Here is a 21,453-nt window from a genome sequence, read left to right as displayed (position 1 = left end):
AAGGGGGTCAAAGACCCATATAAAAAGGCCTAAGTGCTCATTGTTTCAATCATTCAATCCCACTAGGGGTTTGGATCCTTAGAGGTCCCATAGGGGACAGATTTTAGGGTTAACCACCTTTTTATGAAGGCAGCCCTTGAGGGCAGCCCTTGAGGGCTGCAAGATATGTACCTTTTTGTACCATAGTATATACTGAATTTCTAGCACTTCTCTCCCTCTCTCTCTACTCTCTCTCTACCTGCGTTTTTGCATCAGATGGTGCGTTTTTGCATTAGAAGGTTTCCAAGAGTGTTTAGGGCTGAAAGAAGACTACCTAGAGCTTCCGCGTGTTACGTTGGTATCAGAGCATCAGGCTCAGCAAAGCTAAACACTGACTCAGTCCCAGATGATGGTGTACAAGTCCAAGGTACAGGAAAGTACACAGATTCGAAGCCCAAGGCGAGGAGCACAGAAGCGGGAAGAACTCCCAGGAGGTTTGTTGGTGGTGTTCCATAGTGCCAGATGGGGACGGCAGTTCCGTGAGCCAGATAGGTTCTCAGGTAACGGTCCCAAGGGAGGTTGATCCTCCAAGGGTGATGTGAGAGTGCCAGACTCAGTTCCAGGAATGAAGACCAAGACGGTGTTCAGAGTCAGGGCAGGAATGGATTGTGGACTAGAGGAAGACCAGATGCATAGATCTTCATCAGAGACACAGTGGTTTGGAGAACAGGCCGGATTTTCAGAGAAAAAGGTTTTGCCAGGGATGGATGATGACAGAGGGACTTCGGGACAGAATTGGGATGATGACAGTCATGCAAGAGCAGGTTGGATTCCCGTCATCAAGTTTAGCAGAGGGGGATGTCATGTGCATCATAGATGCCATGGACATTCTCAGGGCTAGATCCAGAAAAGGCAACCAGATAAAGATTATGAACCCAGTAGAAGAACCAGGATGATGGAGCACAGAGCACAGAGCACCTCTGCAGTGTAGACTGAAGCAAGGCTTGGAGAAGAACCAAGGGATGCTGTCGGTTGCTCACAGAACCAGTCGGCTGAATTAGAGGACATGGGCAGCATCAGGCGCATCATAAACCAAGCAGCAGATCCAGTCGGGCAGAGTTTATCATCAATCGGGCAGCGTTGAATATTAGTATGGACATGGAACTGGCCGACCAGCAGTCGGCCAGCATAAAGGGGGGTCAAAGACCCATATAAAAAGGCCTAAGTGCTCATTGTTTCAATCATTCAATCCCACTAGGGGTTTGGATCCTTAGAGGTCCCATAGGGGACAGATTTTAGGGTTAGCCACCTTTTTATGAAGGCAGCCAAGGGCTGCAAGATATGTACCTTTTTGTACCATAGTATATACTGAATTTCCAGCACTTCTCTCTCTCTCTCTCTACTCTCTCTCTACCTGCGTTTTTGCATCAGATGGTGCGTTTTTGCATCAGAAGGTTTCCAAGAGTGTTTAGGTCTGAAAGAAGACTACCCAGAGCTTCCGCGTGTTACATTTCTCCTCTCTCTCTCGACTTTGTGAATGGATGCTAAAGGTATAAAGAAGGCCCCGTTGTGCGTTACCACGATCAACCTTAGTGCATGTAACATAGAGGGCCCAATGGATAGGCAAGGAGGAGGACTAGATACTATTTCAGGGGTCGACTAGTCTGCCTGGGAGGAGTTGATACTCACCATGAGGGCAGGATCCTTGGCACCTTCTGGAGTTTGGTTGCACTCAAGGGAGCCTCCACTTCTCTAGATCCGACAGGAGGATGCGTAAATCAAACCTTTTCCACATTGACAGGGTCTATGTGGATGAGTGGGCTTGTAGTAACAGAGGCCATGATTGGCATTAATGCAGGCAGAGTGTCTGCATCCCAGGGCATCCCAAAGAAAGAAAGAAAGAAATATTAACGTTTGCAAAAGACCCAAAAGGCCTGTGAGATCATGAGTAGTACAATGGTACCATGGGTATACAGTGCCATGGAAAAACTAATAAAGAACGTGAAAATTGAAAACCGAGAGCTCAATTTAGGATCCCAAGATTAGCCGTGGATCGAGAAGATCTAGGGAGCTCTCTCTTTCGAGTAGGGCTGAGTTGCATTGGATGTCAACCTTGGTCTTGGGGAGATCAACTGCTTCCTACATAGGGCAATGAGAGGCAACATAGCATGCGTACCTCTCGTGCCATGCTATGCCCTCAATTAGCTTATGACCGAAGTTGAGATTATTGCTTTGTACACACACAAGCCCGCACTCCCCCCCCCTAACTCCGCACCGCGTACTGGGATAAGAATACATGTTTGCCTTTTATAGCATCAAGGCTTTACAACATATCCAAAAGACATAAAGGATAATCAGATTTTGTGGGACATCCCAAGCAGAGAACCCTACAAATAAAACTAGAAAAATAGAATTTGGAAGTTTTAACAACTCCCCGTGGCAGAACGTCGATGATGATTTGATGTCTTCTTGTTTCCATGCCAATGTGACTTGAGGTCCATGCATGAGGTAGATGTATTCGATGAAGACCATATGAATAGCTTCATGAAGGAAGCATAGGATGTAGCCCAATGTGACTTGAGGTCCATGCATGGTTTTTGAGGTAGATGTATTCGATGAAGACCATATGAATAGCTGCATGAAGGAAGCGTAGGATGTAGCCCATGTGATTGTCCCATCAACAAAGACCAAATAGCTTTCTTTGCTTTTTTGAATGTCATGATTGAGTAGGGCCGGCCTCTATTGCTCAAGCAATTGCCCCTGAGGAATGCACGGTGCGGATTGCACCGCCATGTAGAGGTGAAGAATCCTCCTTTGCCAAATCTGTTGTGCTTTGGGATAGTCCCAAAGTAGTCGGAGGCGGCTAGGAGAGGACAGGCTTGAGGTGTCCCCAAGCTCTAATCAAACTGGTTGCAAAACGGCCCTCAAAAATGGAATTGAGAGCATGGGAATGGACCTCTAAGAAGATCCACTACACACCAAGGGTCTTGGGGCCATCGAGGAAGGCGGTGGGCCGAAATCCATGCTAGAAGAAAAGCCTTCAAAGGCTCAGCACCGGCTAAAGGCTTGGAATGACCAACTTGCCTACCACGGTTCTGGTCTGGATAGCTGGATCAATGATGCCCAAGTCCACATGATGACAAAGTTGTTGTGATTCTGCATACCTGCTCCTCTGTGGTGGCTATAGTGCTACGTTTGTTGCTTTTCCCCTAGTGGCCTCTGCCTCTTCCTCGTAGCTCCACTACGGCACCTCCAGCCGGTTGCTTTTCCTCGACAACAATTGCTTTTTCATCCTCACATCAAACATACTCATGGCTGAGTCAAACTTAATAGCTAATGCAGAGAATATATTCTCTTCTATGACCAAGCCACCATATAGCAGAGAACCATGTTACGATGGCAAAGCTACTAGGTGAGGATGAAAAAGTGGCTGTTGTCGAGGGAGCCGTAGTGGAGTTGCGAGGAAGAGGTGGAGGCCATAGGGGAAACACAACAAACGTAGCACTATAGCTACAGTGGAGCATGTATGCAAAATCACAACAACTTCTTTGTCATCATGGGGGCTTGGGCATCATTGATCCAGCTATCCAGACCAGAGCCGTGCTAGGCAAGTTGGTCGTTCAAGGCTTTTAGCCAGGTGGGGATTCCTCGAAGGCTTTTCTTCTAGCACGGATTTCGGCCCGCACTCCCTTCTTCGATGGCCCCATGATCCTTGGTGTGCGGTGGATCTTCACAGAGGCCCATTCCCGCGCTCTCAATTCCATTTTTGAGGACCGTTTTGCAATTAGTTTGATCAGAGCTTGGAGACACCTCAAGCCTGCCCTCTCCTAGCTGCGTCCGACTACTTTAGGACTATCCCAAAGCGCGATAGATTTGGCAAAGGAGGATTCTTCACCTCTACACGAATGCGCGGAGGTAGCAAGAGGGCAGGCTCTCCGTTTATCATTCGGAGGTACCACCTTCTAGGAAAGATTTAGTGCTCATCTCTTACATGATGGTAAGTCCAAGCCCACCTTCGAGTGTGTTAACCACAGGGTAGCGGACCTTATCTAGGGGCTAGGGGGCCCGGGGAGTATAGCTTTTATTGGAAAACGAGGGTTATGTGTGGAGTGGGTGACTGTATTGTTGTAGCCTTGTGCTATGATGGTCAATATTTGGGCCATGAAGGTGCTAACCCACTCTTGCTAGTCCGTAGTGATTCAATGAGTATGCCATCGGTTCCTCGGGATAGGTTATGCTGGTATTAGACACCAGGTCTAAAGTCCTCACTAAACCATGCCCATGGATTATCTGACATAGATCCATTGTGGATCAGGATAGAGGACATATCTGAAAAGTCCTAGCAAAGTAACCTAAAAGATAATCACTTTAAATATGTACACACAACATGTATACATGGATATATGTACTCTCTCTCTCTCTCTCTCTCTCTCTCTCTCTCTCTCTCTCTTATTTTTCCTACCTTACACCATATATTCGCTCTAATTTGATGCTTTAAAAATTTTATTGATCTTCATAGTTGAAACTTTTCACATGTAGGCTAAGGGCGCAAGCAAGAGGAGGTCTAGATTGGCCGTGGGATTGGCTAAAAGCTTATAAATAAAGCAAGAAAGCTTGATAAATAAAAGCAAGCTACCTATAGAGAGGTTATTATTATGTAGTGACTTGGGGTCATGTTGTATGCGCGGAAGCCTTTGCTGTACTCATCCACAGCCCTAAGCTTGATTAAGAACAAGATGCTAAATAAACATGATTAAGACACACGAGAGAGAAGAAGAGAGAGATTGGTGTCAGGGTTTTCTGTATTTCATATGGTACAAAAAGGTTACTTTAATGCTTGTACATGATGGAGCCCTTGGTCAGTCCCAAAGGGGGTTGACCTCGGGCTCCTACATATGCTGAACTGACTTATGAGACTGATGAATGAATGACTGAACTTGATGAAATGACTTATGACTGAATGCTTATATATATGTTGAGGTGTGTTGGTTGGCCTGTTCTATAGCAGTTGTCGGCCAGCTTGGACATAGTATTATCCATTAAATATTCCATAATGGCTGCGCTGAATATTTGGCCTTTCCCATGTTCTCGCCACTGCTTGGAGACAAACACCTACATGTTGCGGTTGCGCGCAACGGCTCCGTGCCGTCCCCCACAGCCGTCCCCGTTCCTGCCGCCGTCCCCTTCCCTGTCCCTTGTGAGGGACGCCTCCAGGGGGACGTCCGACCGTCCCCTGCCATCCCCGTTGCTGATCCGTCCCGACTCAGCGTCCCTCCGTTCCAACCGTCTGTCCCTTCCGTCCCCTGTGACTATGACTGAAGTTCGCAAATATAGGATGCATAGGAACTAAAGGAAGATCTTATACACCAACAGGTGGTTACAAAGCTGAAGAAGGCAGCACGAGGCATGCCGTAGGTGCAGCTAATATCCCAGAATATGCGAAAAAGTGAGATGAAGCAACTGAGGGTAAAGCCCATGCTTATATAGCACCCAGAGAGCCTAGTCGGCCAGCATAAAGCAGGCCGAGTGGGGCATAATGTGGAATATTCTAGAAAAGGTGCCAAAAAATGTGAAAAAAATCCAGAAAAATATGGGAAATTTCCCAAGCTAGGGGAGGTTCTCCAGAGGTGCAGGAACATCGGGGAAGCACCCAGAATAGTGGAGGTAATCCCTCCTTCACCTCCTCTTCGGCTCCATTGAAGAGGACCGATATCGGCGTGTGTAGAAGTAAGTGATCCAAAGTTGGTCTGGAAAGCACCTTGGTGAAGATGTCTGCCACATTGTCCCTAGTAGGACAAAACTCCAGTGTTAAGGTACCGAGCGCCAAGTAGTCCCGAACCATATGATAATGAACGGCAATGTGCTTGGACTTCGAATGGAAGACCGTGTTCCATGCAAGAGCCATGGCTCTTTGACTGTCGGAGTAGACAATGGTAGGCATCGGAGGAGGGACATGAAAATGATCAAGCAGCTGATGAGGCCACAGAAGCTCTTTGACTGTTTCAAAGTAAGTACGATACTTTGCTTTGGAACTGGCGACTGTAGGTTGCTTCTTCGTTTGCCAAGAATAAGTCCAGTACCAAGTAAGTAACAATAGCCCATAGTAGACCTCCGGGTATCTGGATCACCTGTCGAGTCGGAATCTGAATATCCAACCAAATCAAGACTAGAACCATATGAAATCCCATGTGTCAAGGTGTCCTGTACGTATCTGAGAACACGAACAACAGCTTGCCAATGGGAAGTATGTGGTGCTGAAAGAAACTGACTTAGGATACTAATGCTGGAAGCAAGATCAGGCCTAGTAATGGCAAGATGAATAAGCGAGCCAACAAGCTCTCCATAGTGAGTAGGATCATGATAGGGTGGAGAGTCATCGTTTTTACTCAACTTTTGATTTGGGTCCATAGGGCAAGATTATGGGCGACAATCCTTCATACCAGATCTCTCCAAAATCTGAGAAGCGAACTTTTGTTGAGAGAGAAATATCCCCTCTGGGCACTGCTAGACCTCCATGCCAAGAAGTAGTGAAGTAGACCAAGATTGGTCATCTCAAAGGTATGACTCGGAAGATCCATAATCATAGCAGTGCAGTTGGGGTCGGACCCAACGAGAATAAGATCATCGACATATAAAATGATTATCACGATGTGATCCTCCTCTATCAAAACGTAAAGGTTACCGTCTGCATGAGTTCTCTCAAAGGAATGAGAGAGAAAGAAAGCATCAATCTTTTGGTACCATGCCCTGGGAGCCTGTTTAAGGCCATAAAGAGCTTTCTGCAGAAGATAAACATGATCCTTGAAGCCATCGCGGATGAAGCCAGAGGGTTGTTCTACATATATTTCCTCTTGAAGGTCCCCGTTGAGAAAGGCCGGCTTAACATCCATTTGAAAGATGGGTCAAGAGAAGTGAGTAGCAATGGCAAGAACAATGTAAATAGTGGTATACTTGGCAGTTGGAGCGAAATTCTCTGAGAAGTCCTTGCCTTCCTTCTGGGCATAATAGCCCTTATCCACCAAGTGGGCTTTATATTTGTCGAGTGAACCATCGGCAAGAAACTTCACTTTATAAGTCCATTTGATGCCAATAACCTTCCTATGAGAAGGGCGGGGAACAAGTTCCCACGTGTGATTTCTGTCAATGGCATCCATTTCCGCCTCCATCGCAAGCCGCCACTTAGGAATTTGTAAGGTCTCCTTTGGTGTAGAAGGCTCCGCTTGATGCATCAAGGAAGCCATCAATGCAAAAATTGTAAGCATGCTAGCATTCTGGGGTTGTAATCTAGCAGATCTCCTCAATCCGGATGCAGCAATCCCAGATTGATAAATGGTCGGATAAGGGACTTGAGAATCCCGTAATGTAGAATGAAGCCACCGTGGAGGGAGAGTGGAACTTGGTGAAGGCGAAGGAGAGGTAAAAACCAATGGTGAGGGTGGAACCAAGGAAGGAGTTGATGAAGTTGGTGGTGATTTCGGGGATCTGAAAGTCTCAGACGTTTCATCAAAGCGCACGTCTCAAGATAATATAACTTTCTCTTTGTTGGGATCCCAAAGCCGGAAGGCTTTGAGAATCGGGAACATGATCATGAGCATCACATCCAAAGACATGGAAATGAGAAATTGATGGCTTTCTCCCAGAATATGCCTTCTCTGGAGTCTTCCCATCGACCGCCTTTGTGAGGGTGAGGCTAGAAGTTGGAACAAATAAGAGTGACCAACATTGGGTTCCTCCTGAAAACTAGTGATCTTGTAAAGACCACCCTCTTGTATTCCCCGAGCGATAATCCTGTGAGAATCTTTGTGAATGATCTCCAAAACTTGATCATCGAAGTATACGTTTTCAGAGGAGCACTTACAGTTGCAAGCTTCCTTTAAAAGCCCAACTCAATGAGCTGAAGATTACCGAGACGGACGATGTCATGGCCAAAGTGCAAGAACTCAAGAAGATCCGTCAACAACAAGCCATCTTGGGAGTCCAAATCCCTGATGATGACTTTGCCATTGAGTTACTGGACAAACTTCCTCCATCTTATCAATCCTTTAAGAATACCATTGTTGAAGGTGCTGCAGTATTAGGGTTAGGGTTTACAGGAGCTTCAAGCAAGCGTGGAAATCAACAGGGAGAGAGAACACGACTTTTGTGTATGCTTCATTGATGAAAAGTGAAGTACAATAGCCACATAATAGTGACCCTAAAGATAAGTGTTCACATGTCCGGCCATAAAATGTGCCGGGTGGACCAAAACACTTATAAACTGCATATAAGTGAAATTGAACTAAACTGGGGGAAAAAACCTCCACTAACTGAAGTAAAAAGTGCCCCAGTAATCTACTGATGATCACTAGCACTCCTCTGGGTGCATACACAGCATAAAACCCAACAAACCCCCCTGGAGTGATATGTGATCACTGTACATCATCCACCAAAAGGAAACAAATTCAAAGCATTGCGGAATGCTTCAAATTTCGGACGTGGTAATGCCTTGGTGAAGATGTCTGCCACATTCTGATCTGTAGGACAGTAGATCAGACTGATATCTCCTGCCTGGAGTCTCTCCCGAACAAAATGATAGTGAATCTCAATGTGTTTCGTGCGAGCATGAAACACAGGATTCCTGGCCACAGCAATGGCACTCTGACTATCAGTATAGATAGGTGTAGGCTCCTCCACTGAAATATCCATATCAGTCATGAGACGACGCAGCCAAACACACTCAACAGTAGTAGTGTAGGCTGCTCTGTACTCTGCCTCACAAGACGAAGTGGCCACTGTGGTCTGTTTCTTGCTTAGCCAAGAAATGCATGAAGAGCCAAGAAAGAAACAATTTCCACTAGTGGAATGTCTGGTATCAAAATCACCAGCCCAATCTGAATCAGTGTAAGCGTATAACTGCATGTCACCCCCCTCAGGATAAAGCAATCCAAGAGACAAGGTACCCTGCAAATAACGGAATACACGCTTCACAGCTTGCCAATGTGACAACCGCGGGCTGTGCATGAATCTGCTCAACTGAGAGACTGCATACTGAATATCTGGCCTTGTATTACACAAGTAAATAAGGCACCCAACAGCCTGAGCATATGTAGTGGCATCAAAGGAAACACTGTCATCTTGTAGTGACAGTTTCATCCCAGGCTCCATAGGAGTACTAATAGGCTTGCAATCCTGAAATTTAAACTTCTCCAGAAGTTTAGCAACATAGCGTGATTGCAACAACCCAATGCCTCTGTTATCCTGCACAAACTGTATGCCCAAATAGTAATGTACAAGGCCCAAGTCAGACATGTCAAATGTCTGTTGCAGTATCTTCTTAAAACCTGCAATTTTGTCATCATTTGATTCCATGAGCAAGAGATCATCCACATAAAGACTGATGACCAGCAGATCTGTCTCTTCTTTCTTTACATACAGAGTGGCCTCTGATGGACTGTTCACAAATCCCTGAGTGAGTAGAAAAGCATCTATTTTTGCATACCAAGCTCGTGGAGCTTGTTTCAAACCATATAAGGCCTTTTTCAGCTTGCAAACTTTCCCCTCATGACCATGTTCTGCAAAACCCATGGGCTGAAATACATAAACTTCCTCCTCGAGGTCCCCATGTAGAAATGCAGTCTTTATGTCCAACTGGTGAACAACCCAACCACGATGTGCAGCCAATGCAATGACACACCTAAGTGTCGACATACGGGATGTAGGAGCAAATGTCTCCTCATAATCAATGCCCTTCTTCTGTGCATAGCCCTTTGCAACTAGACGGGCTTTGTACTTGTCAATGGATCCATCTGCATGTCTTTTCAACTTATAGACCCATTTAGTACCAATTGCTTTCTTGCCTTTGGGCAGATCAACCAAATCCCATGTTTGATTCTTTTTAATAGAATCAAGCTCATCCTGCATGGCTTTGTTCCAATGCACATTATCTCGTGCATCCACAAATGAATCAGGCTCATCATCATCCTGTAAACTGGCTGCCATAACCAGATTCAAATCCATGATGTGTGCATGCTCATTGGTCCTTGTTTCCCTACGAGTACGACCAGCAAGAGGACCCTCTAAATGGCTGTCCTGTAATGTCCTCAAATACCATCTAGGTATATGTCTGACCTGTGGTGCCTGCTGCCCCATATTTGGTTCAGCTTCTGGCTCATTTGGCTGCTGAATTTCTGCACCACCTACATCATTTGCTGGCTGTCCTGTACCCTCATGAGTTGGATCACCAACTGTGGAATGAAATTCCATAGGTAGTAGACCTTCAAACACATCATTTTCAGCCTGATTTGCCTCATAACCAGCCATGGATATTTCTGATTTTTCATCAAAAATCACATCCCGACTAGTGAATATCTTCCTGGATAGTGGGTCATATAACCTGTAGCCCTTGCTCTCACGGCTATACCCAACAAAAATGCATTTTGTGGCTTTATCATCCAGCTTCCTCCTCAACTCTTTGGGTATGTGTGCATATGCAAGACACCCAAAGATACGAAAATGCGATACAGAAGGCTTGCGGCCATGCCAAGCCTCAAAAGGAGTAATAGAAACCAATGCCTTTGTGGGACATCGATTCAAAATATGACAAGCACACATGACTGCTTCCACCCAAAAGATATGTGGTAGCCTTTTTGCCTTTAGCATACATCTGGCCATCTCCATGAGTGACCGATTCTTCCTTTCTGCAACCCCATTCTGCTGTGGAGTGTAAGGAGTAGTATACTGATGTTTTATACCTCTACTCCCAAGAAAGGAATTCAGCATATGTGACATATATTCCCCCCCTCGGTCAGAACGGAGAGTCTTCACCTTGCATCCTGACTCTGTCTCAGCAAGTGCTACAAAGGCCAAAAATGCATCATATACCTGTGATTTCTGTGTCAAAGGATACACCCAGCATATACGAGAGAAGTCATCAATAAATGTTGCAAAATAGAAGCAACCACCTAATGACTTCGTCTGCATGGGACCACAAAGATCACTGTGCATAAGTTGCAACTTTGCAGTTGCTCTTAGAGCCTGATCACGTGGGAAGGAAAACCTGTGCATTTTTCCCAAAATACATCCTTCACAAATGTGATCTGGAGGCTTCTCCATGAGAGGTAGATCTGTAAACATATTATGTCGCTGCATAAGCATAAGACTACCAAAATTTACATGCCCCATGCGAGCATGCCATAACTCCGCATCAACCATAGCTGGAGTAAGAGTGAATGCATTATAAGCAGACTGATCCACTGGCTGAAATGCATCCAACTGATAAAGTCCATGACATAGTGTACCAGTTAGCATCAAGGTCAAGGCATTAGCTTTGTCTCTGACCATGCATTTATCATCATCAAAGTGGACTTGCATTCCACAATGTGCCAAAGAAGAAATGGACAACAAATTCTTCTTTATCCCTAGTACATATAAGGCATCTGTAAGGCGGAGAATGGAGCCATCAATGGCTGTGAGCTGAATCTCCCCAATGCCACCAACTGGATATGAAGCATTGTTGGCACACTGAACAGTTTTGCCAACAGGGGCAGGGCCAACATGACTAAACAAATCCCTGCGAGATGTGATATGCTTTGAGGCACCACTATCAAAATACCAAGTACATGCATGCTCTGTCAAACTGAGTGCCTGTGAAGACCAAGAGGCATCATAGCTGCATGTATAAAAACAGTAATCCCTGTCCTCAACAAAAGAAGCAGTCTCTGGAGGAGCTTTAGAAGCATCATTAACAGACATCCCAGCTTCCTTTGCCTTCTCTTTAGCAATCCTCTTCCTACATTCCGTGATGTAGTGACCTGGCTTCTTACAGTAATGACATTTGCCCTTCTTCTTGGGCTGTCCATCACCTTTCTTGGTATCCTGTGAAGAACCACCATCACCTGAATTTTGATTTGAACTCTTTGGCTGAGTTTTACCTTTCCCCTTTTGACCTGTAGTAAATGCTTGTTCAGCATTTGTGTTCATATTCATATTCTTCCTCATTTGCTCCTCTTGTAGTAAGAGAGCAACAAGTTCCTGATACTTGAGGGGTTCAACAGCATTCCTCATGCTGAGGTTCAAAGAGGTATGAAAAGCCAAGTAAGATCTTGGCAAAGAGTGCAAGATGGTGGACACAAGCTCTGTCTCAGGAATAATCTCATCCACATTGATGAGTTGTTCTCTCAAATACTGCAGCTTGTTTAAGTGGCTAGACATATCATCTCCTTCATTCATTTTCTGATTTTCCAGCTCTCTTTTCAAAAATGAGATCCTAGCCTCATTACGAGCAGCATACATCTGCTCCAAAGTCACCCATGCATTCTGTGAAGAGCCAGCTGAACGGATATGAGGTATAATGGACCTCTGAACTGACAATGCAATGAGTGACAAAGCTTGTGCATTCCTGGCATCCCATGTCTTTTGAGCATTTGTTCTTTGAACAGGCAATGGCTGTCCTGGAGCCTGTACCTGTTGTCCTCGTCCACGAGCACCCCCTTGGGGAGGAGTCTCTGGAGCCAATGGACCTGGACGTGGTTCATCACCACTAGCAAAATCCCAAAGACCTTTTGCCACAAGCACATTTTTCAGCATAAAACTCCACAAGGAGTAGTTCGTGGCATCCAATTTGTCTTCCTTAGACAAATATGTGAATACATCACTTTGCTGTTGATTTGCCATTATGCTTACGCACAATGTTGTACCTGTTTATCAAAAAACCCAATAGCAGAAACCCTGATAATAACTGTACTCCACTGAATACAGTTCACCCAAATATGCCTGCACTCTCAATCCTCTGAATGTGCAGCTCAATGCACCAATGACTGAGTAGAGCAGCAAATGGCGTACACAATGCCAAAATACCCCAAAAATGCCCAAATTTGCTGCACCCAAACTGTGCAAAAAACCTGTATAGTTCTTTGCTAGAAAATCTGCCTGTTGTGCCTGTATATTTTTCACAGAGAAAATAAAAATGCCCAAAAACTGAATTTTAATGCTTACCACCGAATGACTCAGAGTTTGTGGTATTTCTGCAGGTACAGATCACCAAAGTGCAAGTACAGTTAACTGTACTTCACAGGACTGATGATGTGGAAGTACTGTGCAGGTACTGAAGGTACGGAAGTTTGAAGGCGGCGCTTACTGTACGGGCAGGTACAGTACTGTGTTGGGCGAGCATGTACACGTCAGGTACAGAAGCAAGTACGCAGCCTGCGCAGGTTTGTACAGTCGCCAGGTACGGAAGCAAGGCCACGCGTTGCACAGTACCTGAAGGCGGCGCTTGACTGTACGGGCAGGTACAGTAACTGAAGGCGACGATTTGCAGGCGGCGCAGACTGGGTGTACGGGCAGCAGGCGCACAGGTGTAGCTGAAGGCGGCGCAGACTGGGTGTACGGGCAGCAAGCGCACAGGTGTACGGCGCTCAGAAGTACGGGCAGCAGGTACTGAAGCTGCTGTACGGCGCACAGATGTACGGGCAGCAACAGTACTGTACGGCGCAGAGGTGTACGGGTGCTGTACGGGCAGCAGCAACAAGAGCTTGGCAGTGTACGGGCAGGGCAAGGTAGAGCTTCAATGCTCTGATACCAAATGAAGGTGCTGCAGTATTAGGGTTAGGGTTTACAGGAGCTTCAAGCAAGCGTGGAAATCAACAGGGAGAGAGAACACGACTTTTGTGTATGCTTCATTGATGAAAAGTGAAGTACAATAGCCACATAATAGTGACCCTAAAGATAAGTGTTCACATGTCCGGCCATAAAATGTGCCGGGTGGACCAAAACACTTATAAACTGCATATAAGTGAAACTGAACTAAACTGGGGGAAAAAACCTCCACTAACTGAAGTAAAAAGTGCCCCAGTAATCTACTGATGATCACTAGCACTCCTCTGGGTGCATACACAGCATAAAACCCAACAATTGTCTTTCGCCCTTTTCTTCCCCCAGTAGATGCGGTGATTGGCATGCTTCAGGACAGGCTAGACCTCATGATGATCTCTAACTTTTCTCCTATTGAGTCAGCTTTTTCAGTCAAAGGGAAGCCCAAGTGGCAACCCAAAGGAGGTAATAAAAACGGCTGCAAATCCAAGGAGTCTACTACACACTCCAAGGATAAAGATAAAGGAAAAGAAAAGGCTTCAAGAAGAAGAGAGACGACGAGAAAAAGTCAAAACAGAAGGTCTCCAACGACAAAGAATCCAAACCCAAAGACAAAGATGTGGCCTTTGTTCTACTCGAAGAGTGCACTTTATCCACTGAGGCACAGACTACTACCTCTCTTTTGTGGATTCCAGGGCCACTTCTCACATGACTCACAACAAGGATATCTTGGAGGACTCACTCTCTCTCTATGTAGGTCCGACTTGCGATCAACCTGTTAATACACCGATTATGGGTAATATTCCTCTAGCCACTCCCTCAAGGAGGGCCCAATACCTGGATAATGTTCTTTACGTTCCAAAGTTATCCAAAAACTTACTTTCTGCCTCCAAGATAGCCCTAAAAGGCTACGGCTGGCTGCAAGTGCATCCCATAATTCCTTAGAGGTTTGGGCAGCTTTATCCATACCGGAAATTTTCGAGAGAGATGGCTAGTTCAAGTTGTAGGAGAGTGACTGTGCGTGCCCGAAGATCCATGCTAGTCGAGGAATTCACAGTTTGTGGTGAGTTAGCTGTGGGGTCGGGCTTTGGAGTAGAAGCATCGACGAAGTGCCAAAGATCAAGACCCACCAGAAGGTTAAAGATGGCATCCTTCTAGTTGGGATAATTGGAGCCATTAAATTTGGAGTCCTTCTCCAACTGAGAAATGGTGAAAGTATTTGTAGCCATCCTGTAAAAAACTCCTCTGAAGCGTCAAAAAACGCAGCCTGCAAGGTTGAAGAAGCAGGAAAGATAGAGAAGATTCTTAAGGGTGGGATAGAAAAGGTAGAGGGTGCTGTCCAAGCAGAGAGCAGATGCTACCTAGGTAGAAGCGCAACCCTCTGGAGTAGAAAACGCAGCCTGTGGGTAAAACAGACCAGCCTGTAGAGGCTTTTACAGCCCACCTCCTTTGGAAAAAAAAGATGTAGGTGTTGTCCAGCAAATCCTAAGTCTTGAAACTGCTCTGATACCATGACAAAGTGCCAAACAATGAAAGAGAACTGAAGTTCACAAATATAGGATGCCTAGGAATTGAAGGAAGATCATATACACCAAGGAGGGGTTACAAAGCTGGAGTAGGCAGCACAAGGCACACCGTAGGTGCAGCCAATATCGTAGAATATGTAGAAAAATGTGATGAAACAACTGAGGGCAAAGCCCATTCTTAGAGAGCCTAGTTGGCCAGCATAAAGCAGGCCGATTGGGGCATAATATGGAATATGCCAAAAAAGGCGCCAAAAAATGTGGAAAAAATCCAAGAAAATATGGGAAAATTTCCTAGGATGGGGGAGGTCCTCCAGAGGTGTAGGAACAACGGGGAAACACCCAGAACAGTGGAGATGACCCCTCCAACACAATGGGTTACGCCCCATCGAATAGGTGGAAAGTCTATTACTTGATGAGTAACTTGAGTAACTTTTATGTTGCTCTTTTTCTCACTCCCCCAAATTGGGACTGAACATGTCCTCATGTAGTGGCCCTACTTCCAAAGCAAACAAGGAAGTATAACATCATATGTGGAGCTACATCCCGTACTGAGTTATTCTGAATCTTGGATACACAACTTGGTCTTAGGCACTTAGTCCTAGACGGAGAAGTTCCAAACTTCTTATCTCTCTCATGTACAATTCCAAGGCTGCCTCATGCATCACTATGCATCAATATCGCTTGGCTATCACGAGAGTGTGTGAGGAATCACCCTACGGGTACAAGCAAAAAATTTCCTTATCTTGTTGTCACTCATAGACTAACACTGCCCCTCATAGTTACCGTAGAGTAACTATGCCCAAGCATAGAGCATTCTAGATTAGAAACCTGTGAAGCCTCAGGAGATCCTACATGAGAATACACTTTGGTGCTATACCACCAGAGAACGCCCGCGGTAGGCATTTGATCATAGGTGGAATGGCCAACTTCCCCCCCTATGTCGTAGCCTTGAAGCAACCGAATTTTCCTTTGAACACCAAGGTCAAACCTTAGGTCAACTTGAGAGTCAATCTAATCCATGCAAAGTCAAGGATAAAAGATACCACCATACCTCAATTTGTGTCATGGGCTCCCATCTGACTATAACCAACTCCACAAGACTACCTGACTCGGCACTGTGTCCTGGGGTATGCCAATTGACTGCCTGCCACCAACCACCTAGTGGCTATCCGGAGGACACCAAAAGCCATGTTAACTAATGTAGAAAGCATGCAAGACAATAAATTTGTCACAATTCGGCAAAAGACCTCTAAAAATTTAATTTTTTTAAAGTAGGGGTCGTACAAAAGTACCAAAAATACAAGTATCATGACTTAGGGTCTGGGAAGTCACAATTATTGAGCCACTCCAAAAAGTGTGTGGATTCTGGCAATTTAAATTTTATTAAGTAGGGGTTGTACAAAAGCACCAAAAATACAAGTATCACAACTTAAGGTCTTGGAAGTCACAATTATTGAGCCACTCCTGGACCCACCAAAAAGTGGGGATTTCGACATGAATCCCATGTAGCAATAGCCTTCTGACACCATTGGATAACCTCGTGGTCATCTACTGGTGAAAGCTTGGAGCGCCCATCAACTTGGGGTTTGACACTATCCTCCCACGTGGGACACTGGATAATGCGCTCCTCACTTGTGTTCTCACTATTATCATCCTGTATGGGACCCTTAACAAAGCTTTCGTGATCACTCTCAAGCATATCTACTGGTGGAAGATATGGTCTAAGCCAGGCTTTATGTGCTCAAAGTCCATTGACTTCACAGAATTATTGCCCACTTACTCCATATATCTCTCGTGCACACTAAACTTACGTGCAAACTTGGAGAAAATAAAGAGTGGCGGAAAGGTTACGGGAAAGAAGTGAAAGGTTAAAGAATTGTTGACGGGGTAGATGATGAGAAGGGTCGTGAAGAGAGAAAAAATCCCGCGTGAACGAGGGCTTAGATGAAGATCGGCACCAACAGCTTGCTTTGTGCACCTTGAGAGCTTCTTGAGAGAGTTCAAGGTATATCAAACCAATGAGAGTAGAGACCTTTTAATGGAAGATTAAAAAAAGCCTTGTGCTTTTCTCAAAAGCTGACCATTATAAAAAGCTTTAATCTCTAGCTTTTTAAAGCTCAACTCCTTGCTTTTTTTGTGACCCAAAGTTGAACCCTTACCTTAGAAAAGCTTTTGCATCTCTTAAAAAAAACGTGGTCCCTTGCCTTATTTAGAACACACACATTACAGCTTGCTTTTTTAAAGTCTCCCTCTACCTTCTCTATCCCACACATCCACGCTTTTCTCTGTCCCCCTATGTGCTATCCAGATCCACTTGGCCACCCTAGAGCCACATCCACCCAGCCTGGCCAGCAGCGACGGGCGGTCTGTCGGTGACACGGTATTGACCCTATAACCTTTATACAGAAGAGATGCTTGGAATGGATGTTTAAATTGTATAGTCATTTTCAGCCTATTGTTTTCTAGCAATAAAGTGGCACCACTGACTCTGTTTTTGTAGTGTCTTGCAGGAAGTGCTAATTGATCAGTTATTGAAGCCAGGAAGTCGTGTGACGGTTGCCATGGGCCAAACCAGAACTGATGGTACCTTCCAGCTTTTCTATGTACTAGCATCCGAAGTAATATGCTATATCAAGGTTGATTTAAGCTGAGTTGAGTATAAATTACTGACCTTTCTTAAAATAAAGAAGCAAAAAAGAAAGCCGAGAATCCCATTATAGGAAGGTCTATCCTAGATCCTTGGGGGAAATAAGTGTAGAAAGGAGAGGCGAGTCTTTTGGGCTGTCTCATGCATGATTTTGGACCTTAAAATGACCTATTTTGGTGCTATTTTGTACAATTGGAATTGTCGTGCATGTGTTCTCACACGCCATATGTGCATGGAGCCATAAGAATGGTGATAGATTATAGTGGGTTTTTTTTTGAGAGTAGAAGGGTTTTTTGGGCAGCAGGGAGCTTATGAGATTAATTATTTTTCCGCACGGCTTTTGTGCAATACAAGATGTGCCAAGAAGTCAAGCTTCAAGACTTTGGTTATCTTTCTGCGGTATTAGCAGACATGCAGGTTTCTTTTGAAGTCTTTGTACAAGTTGCAACTTGCGGCTAGCTGTTTTATTTTAATTTTTTCTATCCAAAGCAGTGCAATTTACCCAATCAGCCACCATGTGTGTGTGAGTTTGAGCATGCACGCACTATGCTAGTCCCCGTCATGGCTTAATCTGCCCTTCACTTCCAGAGCAGTGATTAAAACTTAGTACAATGGTTTATCTATGAAGATTTGTTTATGCATGAACCTGCACCTTTTCTTGGGCATTGATGAGGTGAGTGGGAATTCCACAGCACGTAGTCAATGCTATACATGATGGAGTTGATAATTTGAAGCTTTATGAGTAGACTCTCATGCAGCTTTATTAGTAGACTCTCATGCAGCACTTTGTTTTTTGTTACGTTTGGGAAATAACTTTGAGTTCTCCATTTGTATATAGCTTCTCATTGCAAATTGTAGGGTAGGGTTCTTCACTCCAAGCTGCTTTCAATGTTTAAAAGCCTTAGTGTGGGTCAAGGGATATTTAAAGAGATGCTTGTTGGTGGATATCTAGGGGTCAAGAGGACGTGTGAGCACGTCTTGGTAGTGCTTGTGCAACTTGGATGGTGCAACCTACCCATACAGCCTATTCATCTGTTGCACCTTGCACCTTCAACAATAGCTTGTACAGTTCTATTTCTTGCTGTAACTGCCCCTAGATTAGTTGTGCCTGTTCCGCATGTGTCACTAGGTGCTGACAAAACTCTGTAGAACACTTGTGCTATTGTGCTAGGGTTTGAGAGTAGAGATAGAGAAGAGAGCAGTGGAATGAAACACAGCATGCACAAGAGTCCTACAACTATTGTTCTATAGTATGTACAAGAAAGGAGTATTACAGCTTGAATTCAAGTACAAGAGATGATTGAGAATGAAGATGTCAGTTCTCAGTGTGTGCAAAAAGAGAACCCAAATAGTGACTTTTCCCAACCAACTTGTGCCCTCCTGGGAACTAGGGCTTTACGCTAACCAAGCAGCAGCCAACGCACTTGGGTGGAGAAAAGAAAAAGATTGGCAATTCCCTAGGCTCTGATACTTGTGCCTTTCTGCAAGGGTTTGAGCGGAGAGCTAGAGAAGAGAGCAGCGAAACACACAGCACGCACAAGAGTCCTAAAATTAATGTTCTGTTTTATGTACAAGAAAGAAGTATTACAATTGGGATTCAAATACATGAAATGACTGAGAATGAAGACACTAGTTCTCTTCCTGGCACAAAGAGAACCCAAATAGTGACTTTTCCCCACCCTGACCCGTGTGCTTCTAGAAACTTGGGCTCTACCCTAACCAAGAAGCCAACACAAACAAGTGGAAAAGAAAAAATTGGCAATTCCCTAGGCCCTGATACCTACTAGAGAATACTGGTGCCTTTAGAACCCCAAAAAAACCCAAATATTGACTTTTACCAGCCCCAACTTGTGCCCTCCTAGAAACTAGGGCTCCATCCTAACCAAGAAAAACACACGGGTGGAAAAGAAAAAAATTGGTAATTTTCTGGCTTTGATACCAGCTGTAGAACTTATGTCTTTTTGCTAGGGTTTAAGAATAGAGACAGAGAAGAGAGCAGCACAGCTCACACAAGAGTCCTAAAACTACTGTTCTTTATTATGTAGAAGAAAGAAGTATAACTGGAGTTCAAGTATTGTGGCTGAACTGAATGCCAATAACGAAAGAGAAAAATGTAACAAATGGGATTGTTGTCCATTAATATTAAATGAGTGGGAGAAACCCCTTTTTATATCTTCATAGCACCAACGCCCTTCACAATCCACCCCTTATATCTGGATAAGATAAGTGTGACATGTGTCATGTGTAGTTCCATGATATGTACTAAGGTCTTTACCCTCTAAGACTTCTTCTTCGGACGATCCCTGTAATGATGGCCGAGTTGATTGCACTCAAAGCATAGGTTGTCCTTGTCAAAGTTAGTGCTAGCCAACATGAAGAGATCACGACACAGGTGAATGAACTCTTAGAAAAGGGTCTTATTAGACCTAGTTCATCCCCTTATTGCTCAGGATGTGTGTTGATTACAGGGCTCTTAACAAAATAACCATTAAGAACCGTATTCCTATTTCTCGCATTGATGATATCTTAGACCGCTTGCAAGGAGCTTCATGCCTTAGCAAGATAGATTTGAAGAGTAGTTATCATCAAGTTGAGTTGCACCTCGGGATGTGCATAAGACTGCTTTTCGTACTTCATTTGGGCTTTATAAGTATTTTGTCATGCCTTTTGGTTTCACCAATGCTCCTCACCAATGCTCCAATCACATTTAACAGGCTTATGGATAGCATCTTTAGAGAACATCGCAAATTCACTGGCACATTTTTTTTGATTATATCTTGGTGTTCTCCCGAAATAAGCAAGGAAATATCAAACACCTGACCATTGTGTTTGAAGAATTAAGGAAACACCAACTCTTCATAAATGCTAAGAAGACTGAGTTTTTCCTTTTTGAGAGCCATTACTTGGGTCATATTGTTTCTAAAGATGGTGTACGTATGGATCCACAAAAAGTTCATGCAGTAATAAATTGGCCTCAACCCAAGAATGTACATGCAGTGCGAAGTTTTCTTTGCTTATGCACATATTATAGGAGATTCACAAAGCATTTTGCTCATAAAGTATCACCCTTGCATGCTTTAACTAAGAAGAGGGCTACATTTATCTGGGAGAAAGCGGAGTCCAATGCATTTATAGCACTTAAGAATGCCATTGCTGGACCTGTGTTTATTGTGCTTGATTTACATAAGCCTTTCTCAGTTGAATGTGATGCATCGGGAAAATGTATTGGAGCTGTCCTCAATCAAGAGGGACATGCAGTAGCCTATGAGAGCAGACGTTTGCAAGGTGGCAAGAAACATATGGGTGTTTATGAGCAAGAACTCATGGTTGTAATTCATGCTCTAAAGGTGTGTAAACACTACCTTTTAAGGAGCTTAATTTACAATAAAGATAGACCATCAAAGTTTGAGATTCTTTCTTACTCAAACAAAGCTTTTTGAGAAGCATATGCAAATGGCTAACTTTTTTTCCATGTTTCACTTCCAGATTATTCATACCCTTGGAAAGAAGAATGTAGTGGCCGACGCGCTCTCCCAAAAGCCATATGTAGCTGCTATTTCAGTCGCATCACATGAAGACTTGACTATGATGGGTAATGCCTATGCTAAGGATGATGATTTTGCATCTTTATGGGCTGATTTGTAGTTTGGGACAGCACATATGCCATATGTATGTAAAGATGGATATCTCATGTATGCTAACAGATTATGTGTTACCAAAGACTTAAGGGCA

The 21,453-nt window shown here is 44.4% G+C and overlaps 1 protein-coding gene across 4 annotated transcripts in view; it reads left to right on the top strand.

The window, feature by feature from the left end:
- The window catches only part of LOC147603741 (methyltransferase C9orf114 protein), a 61,735-nt gene that overhangs the window by 15,441 nt on the left and 24,841 nt on the right, over positions 1 to 21,453 (top strand). For all 4 annotated transcript variants that reach the window (XR_015265487.1, XM_086795787.1, XM_086795788.1 and 1 more), the window contains exon 6: positions 17,585 to 17,657. Coding sequence is in view for 3 of the 4 variants with exons in the window: in XM_086795787.1 (XP_086651913.1) it covers positions 17,585 to 17,657 (73 nt within the window). In the remaining variant the exon portion in view is untranslated. The remainder of the gene's footprint in view (positions 1 to 17,584; positions 17,658 to 21,453) is intronic.

Source organism: Cibotium barometz, chromosome 63 (assembly GCF_041138505.1).
Source record: "Cibotium barometz isolate CiBa-2024 chromosome 63, ASM4113850v1, whole genome shotgun sequence".
NCBI classification, from domain to species: domain Eukaryota; kingdom Viridiplantae; phylum Streptophyta; class Polypodiopsida; order Cyatheales; family Cibotiaceae; genus Cibotium; species Cibotium barometz.
Note: the sequence above shows the minus strand (reverse complement) of the source record. Positions and strands in the feature narration are given on the sequence as shown.